A 19,126-nucleotide genomic window follows, 5' to 3' on the forward strand; every position below is an offset into this window, starting at 1 on the left:
GTGTTTTTCAACCTTTTTTCAGCACACTTTATTTTTGTTTTACAGCCAGCAACTTTATTGCTTTGACTCCGTTTCACCTCTTTTTCAGCATTATTTGCAATAGCCACTATACGCTACCTGCCCAGTGCAAAACAGCAGGCAAGGTTATTTCTGAGCTGGTAAACAAAGTAGAGCATTTAGCTGCTAAAGCAAATGAGTTATAATGCTTCTCCATACATACAGGGTGTGTTAATATCCAACAAGTTCTCCCTAACCAGTGTATGAGGTGATAATACGTCATTGTAGGTGTAATCAGTTTATTCTGCTGCCCCAAGTGGCAAAAATCAAATATTGCTGCTTTGAAAGTGAGTGAGCACTGCTAAAAAAAAGGAAAAGGAGACTGTTTGGCACACTCACTTTAAACAGGACAATTAGCTGTCACTGCACAAGAAGTACTGACAAAATGATTTGTTTTTAGGTCTAGGGTATTGAATGAACATTTAGCCTTATGGCTACATCTAATAACAGGCCAGAACCTATCTGAGCCTTGATTGCCATTCAAAAAAGAAGACAGGCCTTACCTATAGTTCACTGCAGGTCTGCTCCAGTCCTCTTCTCCTTTCTGTATACTGAGCTCAGTTGGTTTTACTTCATTTTAGGTCAGCAAATTGAGGCAGACAGAAACTAAACCAAAATACTTTAGGGATGAAGATTCATCTCGGTCTCAGTACAAACTTACTCTGGGAATTCATTTGCAGCAAGCCTGCCTCATGTTTCCATATCTTCACTTATGCACTCTCCTCCTGACATTTAATGCAAGACCTGCCCTCAGTAACAACAAATGACAATCTATGACCATGACATAGCTTTTCAAATAACCACATACCATTATATATGGGTTTTATTGCAATGTACCAGAATTGAATACCCGTTTTCTTTCTCCAAATAGTCTACTGATCACCTCCATGGGACATATCAAGCTTACAGACTTTGGCTTGTCCAAGATGGGTCTGATGAGCCTCACCACCAACCTGTATGAGGGACACATTGAAAAAGATGCCAGAGAGTTCCTGGATAAGCAGGTAAAGTACCTGTGTGTATTGCAGGCTGCAGAGGAAAGGCTGCAGACAGATACATTTAATTAGCGACTGTATGAATAGGGATTATTTGTGTAATTCTTAGATGGGATGTTTGGTGGATGAACAGGCGACTGGCATTCACGGCATCTTTTCGTCTTCTCCAGCCAACCTGCCAAGTCATCTGGCCAAATCAATAATCTCCAAATGAAGACACTGCATTACAATGCTTCCTGCGCAGTCTGAATTAGTGAATTGTTAATGATCTCCATCTCCATCACAATCCCAATTTTAGCAATTATAGATATTGTTTGTGCTCTGAATGAGAGTGGTCATAATCAGTCAGATCAGTCAGCTCTTCTGGGTGGAAGCAAGCATCTGTTTGTCTGCCAGTAATCAACTCACATCTGCGGATGAAACAGACCAGGGCTTTGCTTTTCATGTTTCTAATGGAGATTCTGATTAGGAGAGTGTTTCTTATTGACTCATTAATGATGTCTCTTTTGTGTAAGATGGATGCACACACACTAACACAAGTGCATACATTGTATATTCACTTTCACATCTTCTAAACAGCAAATCATAACTGAACCACATATATATATGTATGTCCATTAGAATGAAACCTGAAACCTGTCATCAATATGTTTTACTCACTGTTACTTTACTTGAAGATTTGACCTAAGACTTTTTACTGAAGTAGGAGACATCTTGTGTTCAGTAGTTATACTTTTGAAATGAAAAATATTTGCTTATTCATAGATTTTGAATGGGAGAGGGAGAAGGGGTCGATGTGCTTTTACAATTTTTTTTTTTAAAACAAATTATTTGAACTTTTTTGTGGAAAAAACGATACCAGAGGCTCATTATTGAGTTTTTAATTTCATATTTTGGGTATTATAATGGTTTTACATGCTCTTTTTGATCCTGCACTTTGATATGACGCACTGATGGCACTTTGCCTTTTTACTGTTGTTATGTTGCTGTGTCTGACCTGTTTGTCTGTTTTGTGTGGATGAAGCCAAATCACTTGAACTGTGAACCAAATCTACCTTCGGGTACAAATAAAGTTACCTTACCTTACCTTACACAAATTTTCCTGGATGCCAAGAACTCCAACCGCGTTTGTCAAGCATCTCCAAACCTTCTTTCATTCTCTCTCAATTTCTGTCTTTGCTGTCCTTGCTTCCATTTTCTCTCCATCACCCAGGTGTGTGGCACTCCAGAGTACATTGCTCCAGAGGTGATTCTCCGTCAGGGCTATGGAAAGCCAGTGGATTGGTGGGCCATGGGCATCATCCTCTATGAGTTCTTGGTGGGCTGTGTGCCTTTCTTTGGCGACACTCCAGAGGAGCTGTTTGGACAGGTGATCACAGGTAAGAAATAGTGTTGAAACTTAAGGACTTGCATCTGTATAGTGCCTTTCTAGTCTTCCGACCGCTCAAAACGTGTTTTACACTACGAGTCACATTTAACCATTCACACACACATTCATACTGTGGTGGCCGAGGCTACCGCACAAGCCACCTACTACTCAACTTTTAACACAATCACACACCAATGGAACAGCCATCAGGAGCAATTTGGGGTTCAGTATCTGGCTCAAGGATGCTGATCTTTTCGATTAGAGGACAACCCGCTCTACCCCCTAAACCATAGCGGCCCTGGCTGGTTAAAATAAAACTGGAATAAATAATAAGAAAACAAGATAAATTTACTTACACTTCTCTCAAACTGCAGCTGTAAGAGCAAACAACAAAAGTTGTACACCATGTTTTCATTCAGCTGGGTTTCTGGGTTACCGTCTTTCCTTATACTAAGTAGGTCATAGTAAGTGTAAAACACTATTTCAAGACTGCCACAAAGTTTAGAAAACAAACTGTGTATGCTCCAAGGATCAATTAAATGTTACCATTCTTATCCAATACCATGTCTCTCATGCATGTGATGTAGTCTGAGCAGAGGTACAGAGATAGTGCTCCAGACAGAGTAGTTTTCTTCCATGTTTAAAATATCTTTTTCCCCCATGACATGAAGGAATTAAAGGGATTGTTTAGATATTTTCAAGTGGGGTTGTCTTAGGTACTTTTCCATAGACACTGTCTTACCCACAGGCAGTCGGCACGCCCCCAGTTTGGAGAAGCAGACAGGGGTACCAACATGGAAGCTAAGCAATGTACTGCTGTGGGCGAAGGCAGCAGCAAAACATTTTTTAGTTAAATCCATATAAGTTGAAGTGTACGCCATATTTAGAATATTTTCACTGCCTTACCTTGCTATCAGACAGCCCTTTCCAACAGGGAACTGAAGCTGTCATATCGTTCTCATCAAGGCCTGAATCCCTTGACAAAAACAATAATTTTAGCTTGCTGAATGCACTGCCATGATCAGTTAATGTGGTTGTGTTATTGTGTGACTTAAGTATTTTAAAGACTTAGGTCAGAATCATCAAAGTCACACAGTAACACTAACTAACTAACTCATTAACCCTATGGGCCCGAACGACGCATAGTGCGTCCAAATTCACACCTGTTCTTCTCTATTGATTTTCTCCGCGACTGTTCATCATAGTGAGAAGCCACACACATCATGTGAAACAGCGGAATTGTAGCTTTCCGACAAGACCAAGCACTTGTCAGTAGTCCAATGTTTTCACAGCAAAAAACAATGATAAAATTACACTTAAATTTTGGATAACAAAGCTTTCATACAGCTTTGCACACACATTACTCTTGGATGGATTACTTGCGAATGCGGGGTCGCACAGAAATGCCGCGCATATCACATGAAAGCGCAGGAGCAGACCTTTCCAGTGATACCACACACATCATTGTGCTGTCATCCCATCATGCTATAAATTCAGATTAATTGTCTACAAAATAAAACCTGATGAATTTCTTTACAACCCATTATACAGATCTTGTTATCAGTCACGTCATATAGTGAGGAATATCGTATCTTACCACGTCTTAGGCTTGCGTGTGTTTCTCCCTGTCTATCCACATTTGTAGTCCGGCTTTCAAGATGCAAATATCTCCATATTGTCCAGTTGACACTCCATCAAACTTTGTATGACAAGACTAGCCACTTCACCTTTGTGCACCCAGACAACTGTAGCCTAATTATGCATGCATGACAGGGCTGTAGCCAACATATACATTGAGGGGGACATGTGTCCCCCCCCAATGCCTAAAATGCCCCCCCAATATACAACTGAAACTGAAAAACAACAACAAACTTTGTTTACTGCAAACAAAGTGGCAAATATTATCTTGTAGGACATCATTGCACTTGGTTGACTATTTTTCTATGATCTTAGATGTAAATATTGCATGTTTCTTTCAGATAAAACACATTTTGACTTGTGAATGAGTCAATGCAATTTCTTGCAATAATGAAAAAATACTGGCATTCATGTCCGCCTGGCACAAACCACATGTTTTGGACAGCTGTGAAGTGACAGAATGTCCCAGCATCATGGTTCTTTTATTGCCAGATTCCAGAGAGTCTCTCCTCTTCATATATGGCAGAATATGTCTTCTTCCAACTTGTTATGGTGAGATACATGTAAAAATGTAAGAATTTAGTAACACAGATTTGGTTTTTTTTTCATTGATATAAAAATTAATATAAAATACAGGTACATAGAAGGACATAAAATGATGCATTTATAATGACTGTGATATGAGCTTAAAAGTAAAGGCAGTAAAAATACCCCAAAAACGCCTAGGGCCCATAGGGTTAAAGCAGCAGTAGACCAGCAGCTCACTGTGCTGAGCAAACTAAAATTACTGTTTTTGTCAAAGCAGTCTGGTGGCTTTGATGAGAGCATAGATGGCGAACTGAAGCTGTAACAGCTTCTCCGTTGGAGTGGGCTTTCTGACGGCAAGGTTAAGGGGTGAAAATACTCTGTCTCTCTCTCTCTCTCTCTCTCTCTATATATATATATATATACATATATATATGTAAGGTAAGCTTTAAGTTGTTATTGATTTTTTTTAGGCAGCTGAAATACCTTTTGCTGCTGCCACTGTCCACAGCAGTATATTGCTTAGTCTCCATGGTGGTACTGCTGTCTGATTCTTTAAACTGGGAGTGTGCCAACCAACATCCACTGTATGTAATACACTGACTATGGAAGCACATTTCAAACGACCCACTTAAAAAGATCCGAACTATACCTTTAAGGGCATTTCGCAGTTGTTTGGACCTGCCTATGATATGTCATTTTGAAACTACTTCAAAAGGAGGCCGTTTCTTTCATCCTTGTTACACTGACCTTTTGCTCTCTCTTTGTTGTCTCTGTTAGATGACATAGTTTGGCCAGATGGTGATGAGGCCTTGCCTGCAGATGCCCAAGACCTTATCTCTGCCCTGTTGCAGACCAACCCTCTTGTGCGGTTGGGTACAGGTACTAACTTTTGCATTCACTTGATATCAGAGTTCTGATCTGCACCTATTTTGTGCCTGTATTAGGAATGCAGTGTACCATTAATGTGAATCTGAGAAAGTGAGTGTGATGCAAAACAGTTCCATGCATGCTGGAAAACCAAAACAGGCAGCTGAAAGTTGCTAAAACGCTCCATCATAACTTTCACTCCTAGGTTTGTGACTAAGAGAGGCACCTTTCACACACTGTTAATATAAGAAACATTGATTTAAGCCACTTAAATATGGCGTTTATCCATTCTGTATTGTGATCTGATTGTGTTGTTTGTGCCATCAGGCGGAGCGTTTGAGGTGAAGCAGCACTCATTCTTCACTGAGCTGGACTGGAACAGTTTGCTGAGGCAGAAGGCAGAGTTCATCCCTCACCTGGAGTCAGAGGAGGACACCAGCTACTTTGATAGTACGTTCCTCTGGATTTATGTGTCTGTAAAGTAGGACAGTTATATCAATATTAGCTTTATGGGTTGTACAGTAATTTTCTGACATCGTTCCAGTCACAAATGCACTTTTCATGTTGAGATGACAGCTTAAATATTTCATCTTCTCTCTCTTTCTCTCTCTCTCTCTGTCTTTCCTGCCAGCTCGCTCCGATCGGTATCATCACATCAATACATATGATGAAGATGACACCAATGACGATGAGCCAGTGGAGATCAGACAGTTCTCTTCCTGTTCTCCTCGCTTCAGCAAGGTCTGACTTTGTCTCTCTGCCACCCTCACCTCTCTCATCTCCCTCAGTCATTTGACACAGTTTTCCTTTTTTTCTCACTGTGTGAACCTGTTAAATTTTTATCACTTGACACTTGAGATTTTTTAACAGGACTGTGTGAGGAGGAAAAGAGAGTTTTCGACAGATAAAATGAGGTCTTGCTGTACAGAGAGCAGCACCTGGAGGGTGGATTCAGGTCTCCTACCTGGAGTTCAGACAGTCTTACTGGGCTGCTGTAACTGTTACACCATTCCTTCTGTCTGTAGCTTCTATTTTAAGCCACTCAGAGGCCCACGTACTTTTAATCTCAAGGCCTTGCTCTACAGATGTGTGTTTAATGACCCTGACAGACTTTCATCCTTTTTATTCTCATCCACTCCTTCCATGGCCAAATCTCTTTTAATTCTGATCTGTGTCTCTCTCACAGTGTGCCAGCATGTTCTTCCTATCACACTTTCCCTCTCGGGTGGGATTTTCTCACCTCATGCTGTTTTTTCTTTTCCTCTCTCGACTCTCCCACTTCCATCCTCTCTCACTCGCTCTGTCTTTCCATCTGCCTTCCTTGTGTCTTTTACCTGGTCCGACCTCTCATGTTTGGGTTCTGGGATTGTGAAGGAGCCCTTCAGAAAATTTAAAGTGCCTCACTGAGGGGCGCAATTTCAATTAAATTTGAGGTGTGTTTGAAGTTATGGTCAAGGGCTGTTGAGTGGCCTTGCTTGAGGAAAGCAGGTTAACAAAGACCTCTGCTGAATCCACACACATAATGAGGTCTGCAGTGAATACACACATGTATTTGGTCCATTATAATTCATTAATGTAGAGCTGCAATGATAAATGCTGAATAATCCATTAGTGGAAGATAGAAAATTTGTAATTTTTTAAGCAAAAAGGACAGACACACAAAGGTTTCAGCTTCTCCAGTTCACAAAAGGCTTATAGTACCCCAAGACCTGCAACCACACTTTAGTGTAAAATCTGAGTTCCTTCTTTGAAGAATACAACATACTACCCCACTGGTCAGAAATACATGTTTATAATAAGTAACCCTAAATTGTAATAGGGCTGTGTATTGACAAGAATCAGGCGATATGATGCAAATCACGATACTGGTCTTACAATCCAATATATTGCATTAGATTACTTGTAATGTCTACAGTTACCTTGACTGTGTTGTGTTTGTTGTGCTACCTTGCTTCAAATAGGAAATTAAATATGTCCGCACTCAACCAAGTAAAATAATCTTATTAGCATGCACAACGTTAATTGCCAAATATATATTAATTATAAGGCAGATCTCACTCTCGTGTATACCATATATCTAATATCTGAAATAATTGCAATACATATAAATAATTACAGCAAAAGATTATCCAGCTGTAACTCCCACCCACCAGCTGCATTTTCCCGGAGCTGTTAATAACTGCTTACAGACCAAATGATGATTGATCCGACTGTGTCCCCCTGCAGGTGTACAGCAGCATGGAGCATCTGTCTCAGCTGGAGCAGAAAGCTACAACCTCTGTGTCCCGTCGGGAGCACAAGGGCCCACGGGAGGACAAGGTGACCAAGCGAGAGAGCCTGGGCAGCTTCAGCATGAGAGACAAGAGCTGGAGGACTGGATCCCCTGAGATGTGAGTGGTGGGCAATATTGAATGAGGCGTTGTAGAGGCATGTATAGAAATGAGGTGAGAAAGGACTGAGGGAGTTCAGACGGTGGTTCCCTGAATGTGTTTTTTTCTCTTTTAGCAGCCTGGCTGTCACACACCCCAGTGTGCCTGAATAACTTTACCCTCTATCTCACTGACACCAATTTTGACACTTCTTGTATAAAAAGAAACTTTGTGTGAGAGTTCACACTCACTTTGAGTCAACAATAGGCATCATATCCCACCAAAGTTAGGAAAGTAGGAAAGTGGAATTTCTGGTTCATATGACTCACAGAAACCCAGCATCATGTCTCTCATGTGTCAGTTTTTGCATGATTTGTTGATAAATATGCAAATGTAGCTGCTTTTCTCACCCAAATCCAGTGCCTAATTTTTCAATTAAAATATAAAAAGGATAATTACTGGTAATTATTGAATACAGGTAGTATTGCTGCTGTATTTGTATAACTGCAATACAGTTATTAGTCTTCTGTTATAGTCAACATCTGTCTGATAGTAATTATTCATGTTGGACTGACAATTAAAGAGACCTCTCATTACCTCATATGAAGGCTTTTAGTTTTTAACCCTCCTAAATTTTCCTGCTCTGTTGCTATGCTTGTCATGCATTGAGGCAGCTTACTATGCTGAGTCTCAGACTATATATTATTAACTGACACATTTCTGATTGAGAGGACACAGCAGAAACAGATTGCCATTACTTCTCATAACTCCATTTCACCTCAATCTTTAGGAGGCATACGTCTTGATTTCGATCTCTCTACATTCACATGTAAAATACAATTATTCCTTCATACTTTACGCGTTCAAAATGGATAGAAAATTGGATAAGGTGGCTCATCATTTTTACCTTACATATTGGATTTTGCCTCTCCCATATCAAGTTTGAATTATCAGTATCTCACCAGCTGTGATTACTTTTTGGCAACAGCTCATTACATTCATTCATTCATTTCTTTAATTGAAGGTGCCCTGTGGAATTTTCTTGTTAACTAAAAAAAGTCATTACCAAAACGCACAATGTGTATCCTTGAGCTCTAACAAATGTGTTAAATGTGTTTACTTTCTCATAAAACATTTTCAAAGGCATTGTTTACATCCATGTTCAAAAGCAAGCAGTCTTATTCTATCCCGCCTTGCAGGCATGCAGTCGTAGGTGAGGAGGAAGTAGAGCAGAGGACTCTCTGCCCTGTGGAACACCAGTACTCAGGACGAGAGTTGAGGAGGTGTGGTTGTCTAACCAGACGGATTGATGTCTGTTGGTTAAAAAGTCCAGTATGCAGTTGCTAAGGCAGGTGTTGATGCCCAGGTCAGGAGTTTGGTGATCAGTGTGGAGGGGATGATGGTGTTGAATGCTGAACTGATATTAATAAAAAAGCTTTCTTACATACAGTAGGTGTTCTTGGTCAGTGTGGGTGGTGGGCAGGCAATAAGGTGAGCCAGGACCAGCTTCCCAAAGCACTTCATGAAGGTGGGGGTGAGGGCAACAGGGCAGAAGTCATTACAAGGCTCACTGCAGTGGAGCATTTAGGCACCGGCACAATGTTGGTGGTTTAAAAGCATGTGTCGACAGCTGCTTGGGCCAGTGACAGGTTGAAGATGTCAGTCAGGGCCTTCGTCAGCCACCCAGGCCCCGAGGGTATGCCAACAGGGTCAACAAGCATCCTTTTTATTTTCTCTATTTGTTTGTTAGTGGGATAGTGTCAGAGGATTGACAGGGATATGTATTGCACAGCCCCTGTGCACATACATCCTTGTGCAAGTGCACAAGACAAACAAAACAGAGACTCACTCATAGAAAAAGCCATGCAGGGTCGGTCCAACAACTATCCAACTATCTGATGGATTGCCATGTCATTGTACACAGACATTCATGATCCCCAGAAGATGAATCCTACTGACATTAGTGATCCCCTGACGTATTCTAGTGCACCCTGATGTTCAAATGTGTGGTTTTAACTCATTTGTCTTGACAATTATTGGATGGATTTGGTGCACACATTCATGTTCCCCCCTCAGGATGAATCATAATAGAGTGGTGCAGGAATGAGTCCAAAAACCACAACTGAGTTAGAATTTTGCACTCCCATTCTCTTGTCTCAAAGTCGATGGGTTTCTTGAATGTTATTTTGGCTAGATGCCTGAAACAAGGTCTGTGGTTAACACAAGCTTAAGAAGCTTTCACCTTTTGTTCTGCAACATTAAATTTGTCAGTCAGTACCCCACTCATGAATATAGAAGCCTTAAAAACGACAGTTGCTAACAAGTGGCTAAATGAGACTACAAAGCATCATCATGCCAAATCACACCAAACATGGCTTTACAGCCTCCTTGTGTGGTGACCAGAAGTCATGCAACCGCGGTGTAGTTTGTTTATAGTAATGTTAGCTATTTACTTCTGGAGATTACATTAACATTAGAAACATTATTTAAGTGGTGTTCATTTGATGAACAAATGTAAGTGGCATAAACGTTTGTTTACAATTTTATTGTTCCTTTAATGTTTTATTTTAATGTATTTGTCTTGTAAAGCACATTGAATTGCCTTGTGTATGAATGGTGCTATATAAATAAAATTGTCTTGCCTTGCCTTGCCACTGAGCTTATTTTCTGTAATAATCTGAAACCAATGGAAAAATCCAGTTGGCTTTTTGTGGAGGGACGCAGAGCGACACTAACTTCCATGTTGCCCTACAAATAAATGTCATCCCTGCCGCACTCTGTAACTTTAGTGATCACTTCACTCTTTATCCGGCACCATCATCAGGTCAACATTTGATTTGTCCAATACTTTGATCAAAGACAAAATACATGCAAAACTAATAACATTCCCATGAGCCTCTGCCATACCTTGTGTTCAGTGCTAGTTAGGAGCTACCATGTCACTGTACTTAGCAGCTATATGGTAAACATTACCTCTGCTAAACATCAATATCTTAGCACTGTCATTGTGAACATGTTAGGATGCTAACATTAGCATTACTCTCAAAGCACCACTGTGCATACTTAAAGCTTCGCTGAATTGCTAGCATGGCAATGGACCATGTTGGATGATCGATTCTTACAGAGAAGACAGTGATTGCATTATCTTACATGACTGCCTTTCTTTGTCCTCTTGCAGGAAGCGCCTGTCTTGCTCAGAGTCCCTTTACATGGAGGGGGATGCGAGCCCTCCTCTTGGTGCTCGGCGACGCTTCTCAGCGCTTATGGATACACATCGTTTTGCCTCAGCCCTAGATGGTGAGCCAGACTTCCTGTCCCGCCAGGCGCCCATGAAGGTCCGTGGAACCTCACTAGATGGGACCAATGTACCCTCTCCGAGCCTCCTGGAGCAGAGGAACAGTCTGAAAGAGATCAACGGAGCAGGTGTGTTCCTTGAGGTAGTCAAAGGTTATTAGGGTGGAGAGAGGATTACAAGAGGAAGTAAGTGAGAGGGGGATAGGGATAATGGCAAAGAGCAAAGAAGACAGAGAAAGCAAGGGGGATTAAGAGTGGAGGAGGTAAAAAAAACAGCCTGTAATACCTGATTACATAACTACTGCTGAGTCAGTAGACAGCTGGACAATTCATAACATAACTGTGTTCACCTCTAGCTGCTACTGTAAAATTAAATAACTATAATTTCCACCTGACTCCACATTCTCACAGACAAATCCCCTAGACATGGAGAGACACCAGGAGCTACCACCGCCATCGCCACATTGTCCCCAGGTCCTGCAGCAGCTGGTCGTGATGTGGTGACTCCTCTGTATGACCCTCTGGGGCCCCGGGCCACCAATGACCTGGTCCTCCGCAGGGCGCGCCATCAGCATTTGTCTGGTGATAGTGAGAAACGCAGCTCCAGACCTGGAAACAAGGTCATCAAGTCAGCCTCTGCCACAGCCCTGTCTGTCATCATACCATCAGGTGAGAGGAAATAATTGAATGAAATCCTCTTGGACATATTAATTTGTGGCACACTAATACAGTATCTCATTTCTCTCTAGTGGAGCAGCATGGCGGCTTCTCTCCGCTGGCCAGCCCCATGTCTCCCCACTCTTTCTCCTCCAACCCTTCATCACGTGACTCTTCACCCAGCAGAGACTTCTGCCCAGCAGTCAGCGTGCTGCGCTCTCCCATTACCATCCATCGCTCTGGAAAGAAGTACGGCTTTACTCTCAGGGCCATCAGGGTCTACATTGGAGATAGTGATATCTACAGCGTGCATCACATTGTTTGGGTAAGAAACTTGTAGTAGTGTGTACTGTCTGATGATATTGTTTACTGGAGCTGAAGTCAGTGAAGTCTTGTGCTGTGACCTTTTTTAATGTTCAGGTGGCATTTGACAGGGATCAGTGAATTAAAAAAAACAGAATGCAAAAGCAGGTAAGATTATAGTATTATCTAAAACTGTTTAGGAGTTTGGGTTTCAGAATTCATCAATTAAGTATATTATTTCTCATCCCACTGGTGTTGTTCTATAATTACATAAATTACTAGCATCATTTATAGCTAAAAGAAAGGGAAAAAATTATTTATGCTTTCCTCTAATAAGGATAAAATAAATACTGACCTCTGAATGTTTACATCTAATTGGTTTCACCCTGTTATTAACTTGAATGTTTTGTGTTACTTGGCAGCATGTGGAGGATGGCGGTCCCGCCCAGGAAGCTGGCCTGTGTGCTGGTGACCTCATCACCCATGTCAACGGGGAGCCTGTCCATGGTCTGGTCCACACTGAAGTGGTAGAGCTCATTCTGAAGGTAGGCAGCAGTAGGCGTACCCATTCTCAATTTACTTTATATTGGTAGTATCAAAATGTATGTGTAGTTTCTATTTCTGTCAATAAAAGGGCACTTAGTTGTCTGGGGAAGGCTAATCGTGTACTTATGCAAAGTGCTTGCAGCTCCCATGTAACTCTTAGCTTGGTGGCTCTTAAGTTATTCCAAATCCACAGTTTGCTTATTAATTATGTAAATAAATGTGGCATTTTCTTGGTCAGTTTTCTGTAGGTAAATAAGCTTGACAGTAGATAATTTTAGGATCAATGAAGAAATAATTTAATGCCATCGATCTGTGCAGAGTGGAAACAAGGTGACAGTGACAACCACGCCTTTTGAGAACACCTCCATTAAAGTGGGTCCTGCCCGCAAGGCCAGCTACAAATGTAAGATGGCGCGACGAAACAAGAGGACCATGGGCAAGGACAGCCAGGAAAGGTAGGAGATTAAGCAGCTGCACCATTGCAATGACAGTCATGGTCTTTTATTATGTCACATGAAGTAAAGTACAATACAATAGTAAAAGAGTTTGTTTGTTCTGTCTTACATATAGTGCAAAATGTTCAGTAACTCTGTCTTGTCTTGTTTGTCTCAATCCATGGGACACAGGTTTTGCACATTTTAGCCCACTGATTACAATTGCTGTATACATTACATTACTAGTGACCATTTTTCTGAGCATGTAATAAGGTAAAGTTATCATGCTGCAAGTATACATATGACACTTGACACTAAGTAGGTGCAACCAAATGTAAATGGTCATTCTAACTACCTCCTTGCTTTCTGCTGGATTTGATTTTGTAACTGCATAGTTCAAGATTTTTATGCTTCTGACTGTGATGGATTATCTTGTCTCTGCAAATTGATTCTCACTGTATCTGGACGAAGCATAACATGCAAAAAATGCATGTAAAAGCAGGGCATGCTTTAGAAAGTGGTAAAAAAAAGTGCAAAATCTACAGTTACAGTCCTCTAAAGTTTTTATTATGTCAATCCTATTTCAAATCAGAAATCAGAAATACTTTATTGATCCCCAGGGGGAAATTGGGACACATTACAGTTGCTCTTAGACATAGAGAAATTATATAAAATAGAATTAGAAATCAGAAGTGTGCAGGAAAAAGGTGGCATTAGGCATAGCCATTTTGCTAATATATAACACAATATGTACATATTAAGGAATAAGATAAGGAATATGTTATATAAGATGTAGGAAATGTGTAGAGATATGTGCATTGCACTATGTGTGCTAAACATAAGGTCAATAATAGAAAAGGTAGGAATTTCAGTTCTCATGTAGAGGGCTTTAAGCACTGCATATTGTACTGTTTTGTATTGAAACAGAGCAGTATTGGACGACTGAAATTATAAAGATTCAAGATTCAAGATCCTTTATTGTCATTCAGCAAATAATAAATGAGTTATGGCTTATAGCTGCTGCTGATGGGTATATTAAGTCCAGCTGCCTGAGTCTACTGACCCGGAATGTCTGACACTGAGGGAGGAGTTGTAAAGTGTGATGGCCAAAGGCAGACATGACTTCTTGTGGGACTCTGTGGTGCATCTCGGAGAAATGAGTGTTGCAATGAATATACTCCTGTGCTTGACCAGCACATGAGGGAGTGGGTGGGAGATAAATCTTACTTTCTCTTCCTGTCTTTTCTTGTCTGTCTGTCCCACAGTAAGAAGCGTAGCTCCTTGTTCCGTAAGATCACAAAGCAGTCTAATCTGCTGCACACCAGCCGCAGTCTGTCCTCTTTGAATCGCTCTCTGTCGTCCAGTGAGAGTCTTCCAGGCTCCCCAACTCACAGCTTGTCTGCCCGCTCCCCGACTCAGGGCTACCGCTCCACCCCTGAGCCCTCATACCTGGGTAGGACACTGGAAATAAACAATGCACACACAAGTGTTCAAATACAAACTTTCCTGGATCAAATCATGTCAGAAATATTTATGTGTAAACTGCACAGGAAACAACCAGACATATTTTTAGAAAATAGAATTGGGAGTTATCCAAATTTACTTCCAAAACACAACGTATTGCCAAGAAAGTGAGCTTTTAAAGCCAAGAAATTATACAAGCCCTAAAAGCCTAATTTCTCCTAACTTTTAAATCAAAAGTGTGTCTTTTCCTCTAGGATTCTTTATATCTTAATTGATCTTTTCTGTTCACTGTGTTCCTTAAGGTGCTTCCTCCCAGAGCAGCTCTCCGGCCTCCAGCACTCCAAACTCCCCCGCTCCCTCTCAGCACATGAGGCCCAGCTCTCTGCACGGCCTCTCCCCTAAACTCCACCGCCAGTATCGCTCTGCGCGTTGTAAGTCTGCAGGTAACATCCCCCTGTCCCCGCTCGCCCACACACCCTCCCCTACCCAGTCTTCACCACCACCCTTGCCTGGCCACACTGTGGGGAGCTCTAACACCACCCAGTCCTTTCCTGTCAAGCTCCACTCCTCGCCGCCGGTGGTCCGTCCCAGGCCCAAGAGTGCTGAACCCCCTCGATCGCCTCTTCTCAAACGGGTGCAGTCAGCAGAGAAGCTGGGCTCGCCTCTGACCCAGTCTAGTTCTACAGGAGGGCTGGGGGGTCCACTGAGGAAGCACAGCCTGGAGGTGCAGCACTCCGAGTACCGTAAGGATGCCTTCCTCTGTGAGCTCGGGCTCCAGAGCCTGCTAGAGACAGAAGGGGAAAATCTGCCTCCTAATGCTCCACCCCTGCCCTCATCCTCTACAAACCCAGAGACCGGTGTCTTGAAGCCTGTGAGGAGACTAGGGAGACAGGAGTCACCGCTTAGCAGGGAAACACTGCTGGCTGGGAGGGAAAAGGAAGAGAGGGAGAGAGGAAGGGAAAGGGAAAAAGAGAGGGAGACTGACAGTGGGACAGTCCTGGAGAGATTGAGCCGGGTTGGAGCAACAGCATCTCAGTCATCCTTAACAAGAAAACCTCATGCAAGTGAGCTGCCCTACAGCTCACAGGCTGGCCAGGCCTCCAGACTAAGTGGAGAAGCAACGAAAGCTACAACTTCCAGCATCCCTACCAAATCAACAGGAAGCCTATGTGGTCAGAAGGAACCTGAAAAGATCCCTGAAAGTCCAGCAGACTTAACTTCAAAACAGCAAGACCACAAAGCAGCCAAAAGTGTGTTACCTAGCAGTAAGGATCCCCAGCAACCTCTATGGGGCAGAACTGAACCAAAGCAGGAAGGAGACAACCAGAATAAGGGTTTACCTGGTGCTGCCTTCACCAAGAGCTCTCCATCTACTCCAGATAAACCCATCGGCATCAGCACGACAGTGAAAGCAAGTCCTCTGAGCATGAACAAAACCTTTAAACCATCAGGTATGGGGGACAGCCTGAGAAAGGCTGGACCAGAGAGCAGTGACTCCAGAACTCCAGACTTCGGCTCCAAAAGCCCTAAACTCCCAGCTCGCGTTCTCGCTCCAGTCGTCCCCCCACATGGGCAGCCGCTCTCACTGGGCAAGGTGAGGCAGGGACTCGGACCCGTCAACTGCTACCGGGGAACCCTTGACTGGGATGACAAATGTCGCCTGGAGGTGGTGGAGGAGCATTCGCCTTCCCCCTCTCCCTCCCCGACTGCCGTCGCCCCCTCCCTCTGCGGACCTTCTCTCTGTAAGTCGCGGCCCGTCTCCCCTGGTGACAAGACGAGCTTCGTCAGCCAGCTGACCACTGTGGCCAAAAACGTCCTTGGGCCAATCAAGCTTGGCTCCCAGGAGGGGTCCAAGAGCAAAGACCAGCAGACTAAAGCATCGGAAGAGAGGCAGGGAGGCACAGCGGGAAAGTCTGACACTCCCGCTGGAGGTAGAGTGGTTGTTGGGGCTGCAGTGGTGACCCAAAGTCCTGCTGGTTCGCCGCTAGAGAGGGCTGCAACAGGTAGCAGCCAGTCAAAAATGTGACCCAATAGGGTCCCTAAATGGGACTTTAGTAAAAACAAACAAAAAAATGCCTTTTTTGGAAGAACAATGCAACAGAAGTCAAGCACTTAAAAACAATGTACATTCCAGTTTCAGAGTATATAAAATGTTATTTATTGATCTCAATCATCGACTGATTCTAACTTAAAACCAGGAGTGAAATAATCCACTGTAAAGGTGCATTATCTGTTGATTTTCTATTATAAAGTATTTAATAAGAAGACTCTTAATGTAATGTGGAACACTATCAGATGTATATGTGTGTGGGTCTATGTGAATGCATGTCATATGGTATGTACTGTACATGTATTATAGGTACAAGAAGGTCAAAAAGTGCTTTACTGATCAAAACATGCTGAATACTGTGAATACCAAATCCAGTCACTCTGTTTTCTTTCAACCAGCCCTTTGTTCTTTTAACTGCTTATCAGACAAGACAATGACGAACTGAGTCACACTCATATTGTAATATTTGCATCAAACAACACAACTGACACGCAGCCTCAGTTTGGCTACTAAGCAAGCAACAAGATGATTGAGCTCATTTCTTCTTCATCCAGCAGTTTACTGAGTTGTTGTGCTCAGTCAGACAAAGCCAAAGCAGGCACTCTGTCAGTGGATGTCACGTCAAGCACTGTCTAGCTCTGTCTGTCGCAAGGGATTTTCTATGTGTGTGTCTGTGTGGGTGTGTGTGTGTGAAGCCACCTTGTGTCTATTTCTGGTGGTTCTTGCAGGCTGTGTCCTTCTGCAGAGGAAAGCGTGGTTGACAGAGCTCAGGCTCAGCGCTTATCTCCCCTTCGCAGGAGGGCCACCACAGCCCTTTTCTCCCTCTGCCTCTGACTGCAGCCGATACACACAAACACATGTACACACACTCACATTGCCACAGGAGGCAGCAGTGTCAGCAGCTGATTTCCATGCATTTAAATCCAAACCCCCGTGGTCCATGAATTGGGATGCGAGTGTGTTTGCGAGTGAGTGAGTTAAGAAGTGTGCGAGTGTGTGAAAATGTGTGTCTTTTCAAGGGGTAATTACACTCAACACGCTTGACTCAGCAAGGGTCACGACAGCAACCAAACTGGAAATAAACAGGCAACAGTTAGCATCCAGGAACAGTTACAGGCTTTGCTGAAGACTCTACTACTTTATTAACACATCACACAGGCATAGTGATGATAACTTATGTGGATATAATATAAAGAAAAAGTTAAACAGTGAACCCATGTGTTGTTTTGAGCCAAAACAGGAAAAGCAGGCAGTCATGGATGTAGCATAATGTGTTTGTCAAAGGGCTCTTTAGCGAAAGTAGGGTTTGTGGATATGGGCATGGTACAATATATCTCAATGAACCTGTTGCTGTAAAAACAAGGTTATCTACAATATAATCAGAATGACTGTGTTAGGTTGTTAGGTACTACAAGCTAGGTAGTCGAGATTGATTCATGTAAAGCTCACATTTTGCTATGTAATGTACTGATAAAGGTGTTTGAACCTATAATCTCAGCAAGAGTGCTGAGAAGGATAAAAAGTTCACAGGAAAAACAAGTTGTGCTCTTCTCCCACCGGTCATATTCATCTCATTAGTAGTTCATTCTCGTTAGTGTACATAATCTTATGCAAATCATTTACAGCTGTGTGTGAGGACTGCTGTCGCTATATTGCTACTTACTGATTTACATAAGAAAGTAGGGGTTAAACGATTTAATCCATCTTTGATTTGATGCGTCACTTACTAACAGTGATTTGATTAAAATGACTCTTCTCAGCTCTACAAGTGTAAACTGATTCAAGCGACAGCAACAACTTCACGCAGAGGCATAAGTTCAAAGACTGAAATTTATTTTTGTGGTATTGGCAGATTGTTTTTACATAACCAGTCATTAATATGAAAAACATTTCTTAATTCCTCTTTAATGCAATATTGGTTGATTTTAATCTATTCAAAAGGATGCTGTTCGCAATCTATCCTCAAATCTAACAACGTATGAGGGTGTTCCAAGGATTTTCCACTCACCCATTAGGAAGTCCTATGCAGTACTTGACCAACCAGTTTTTTTTTTTTAATTTGGCATTGTACTCTACTGCCCTCCAGTGGTTCAAAACACCCACTGTCAAACATGTTCCCATAAAATGTTCGTTAATAATCTGCTTGAGTTAGAATTTCTGTACTGAAGCCAAGACCACTAAAATACTGCAGAATGGATGTTATTAGCCATAGGGTTACTGAATATGCATTTATGTTTCTAATGACAAAATATTTGCAGTAATTATCAAATGAACACTTGAATCATGAATTTTATTCCTTTTCTGTTGTTGTGTTCTTCACGTGACTGTTAATTATACCTTCTGGAATTGGGATTAACATTTTTAATATAATATACTGTCTTATATATTCTACTGATAGGATGGAGGTCTTTTATATCTTGATGTAACAAATGAGTCATCTGGTCAGCTCAGATCACCTGTTTAAGAAAACTAACTGTATTGTGATCTTATACAGCTGTTATGCCCACAGGCCTTTTTCCAATCAATTGTGTCTATACTAGTGTTACATGTTTGAA

At 42.1% G+C, this 19,126-nt stretch overlaps 1 protein-coding gene across 3 annotated transcripts in view; it reads left to right on the forward strand.

Moving 5' to 3' along the window:
* mast1a (microtubule associated serine/threonine kinase 1a) overlaps positions 1-16,941 on the forward strand; it is a 98,409-nt gene extending 81,468 nt beyond the window's left edge. For all 3 annotated transcript variants that reach the window (XM_033623578.2, XM_033623579.2, XM_033623580.2), the window contains 13 exons: positions 929-1,061; positions 2,266-2,431; positions 5,365-5,466; positions 5,782-5,904; positions 6,086-6,195; positions 7,681-7,844; positions 11,002-11,246; positions 11,529-11,786; positions 11,867-12,099; positions 12,500-12,622; positions 12,942-13,078; positions 14,323-14,510; positions 14,824-16,941. In XM_033623578.2, coding sequence (XP_033479469.2) covers positions 929-1,061; positions 2,266-2,431; positions 5,365-5,466; positions 5,782-5,904; positions 6,086-6,195; positions 7,681-7,844; positions 11,002-11,246; positions 11,529-11,786; positions 11,867-12,099; positions 12,500-12,622; positions 12,942-13,078; positions 14,323-14,510; positions 14,824-16,547 — 3,706 coding nt within the window. In that variant the 3' untranslated portion in view covers positions 16,548-16,941. The remainder of the gene's footprint in view (positions 1-928; positions 1,062-2,265; positions 2,432-5,364; positions 5,467-5,781; positions 5,905-6,085; positions 6,196-7,680; positions 7,845-11,001; positions 11,247-11,528; positions 11,787-11,866; positions 12,100-12,499; positions 12,623-12,941; positions 13,079-14,322; positions 14,511-14,823) is intronic.
* The last annotated feature ends 2,185 nt before the right edge of the window (positions 16,942-19,126 follow it).

This window comes from Epinephelus lanceolatus, chromosome 3 (genome assembly GCF_041903045.1).
Source record: "Epinephelus lanceolatus isolate andai-2023 chromosome 3, ASM4190304v1, whole genome shotgun sequence".
Classification (NCBI taxonomy): domain Eukaryota; kingdom Metazoa; phylum Chordata; class Actinopteri; order Perciformes; family Serranidae; genus Epinephelus; species Epinephelus lanceolatus.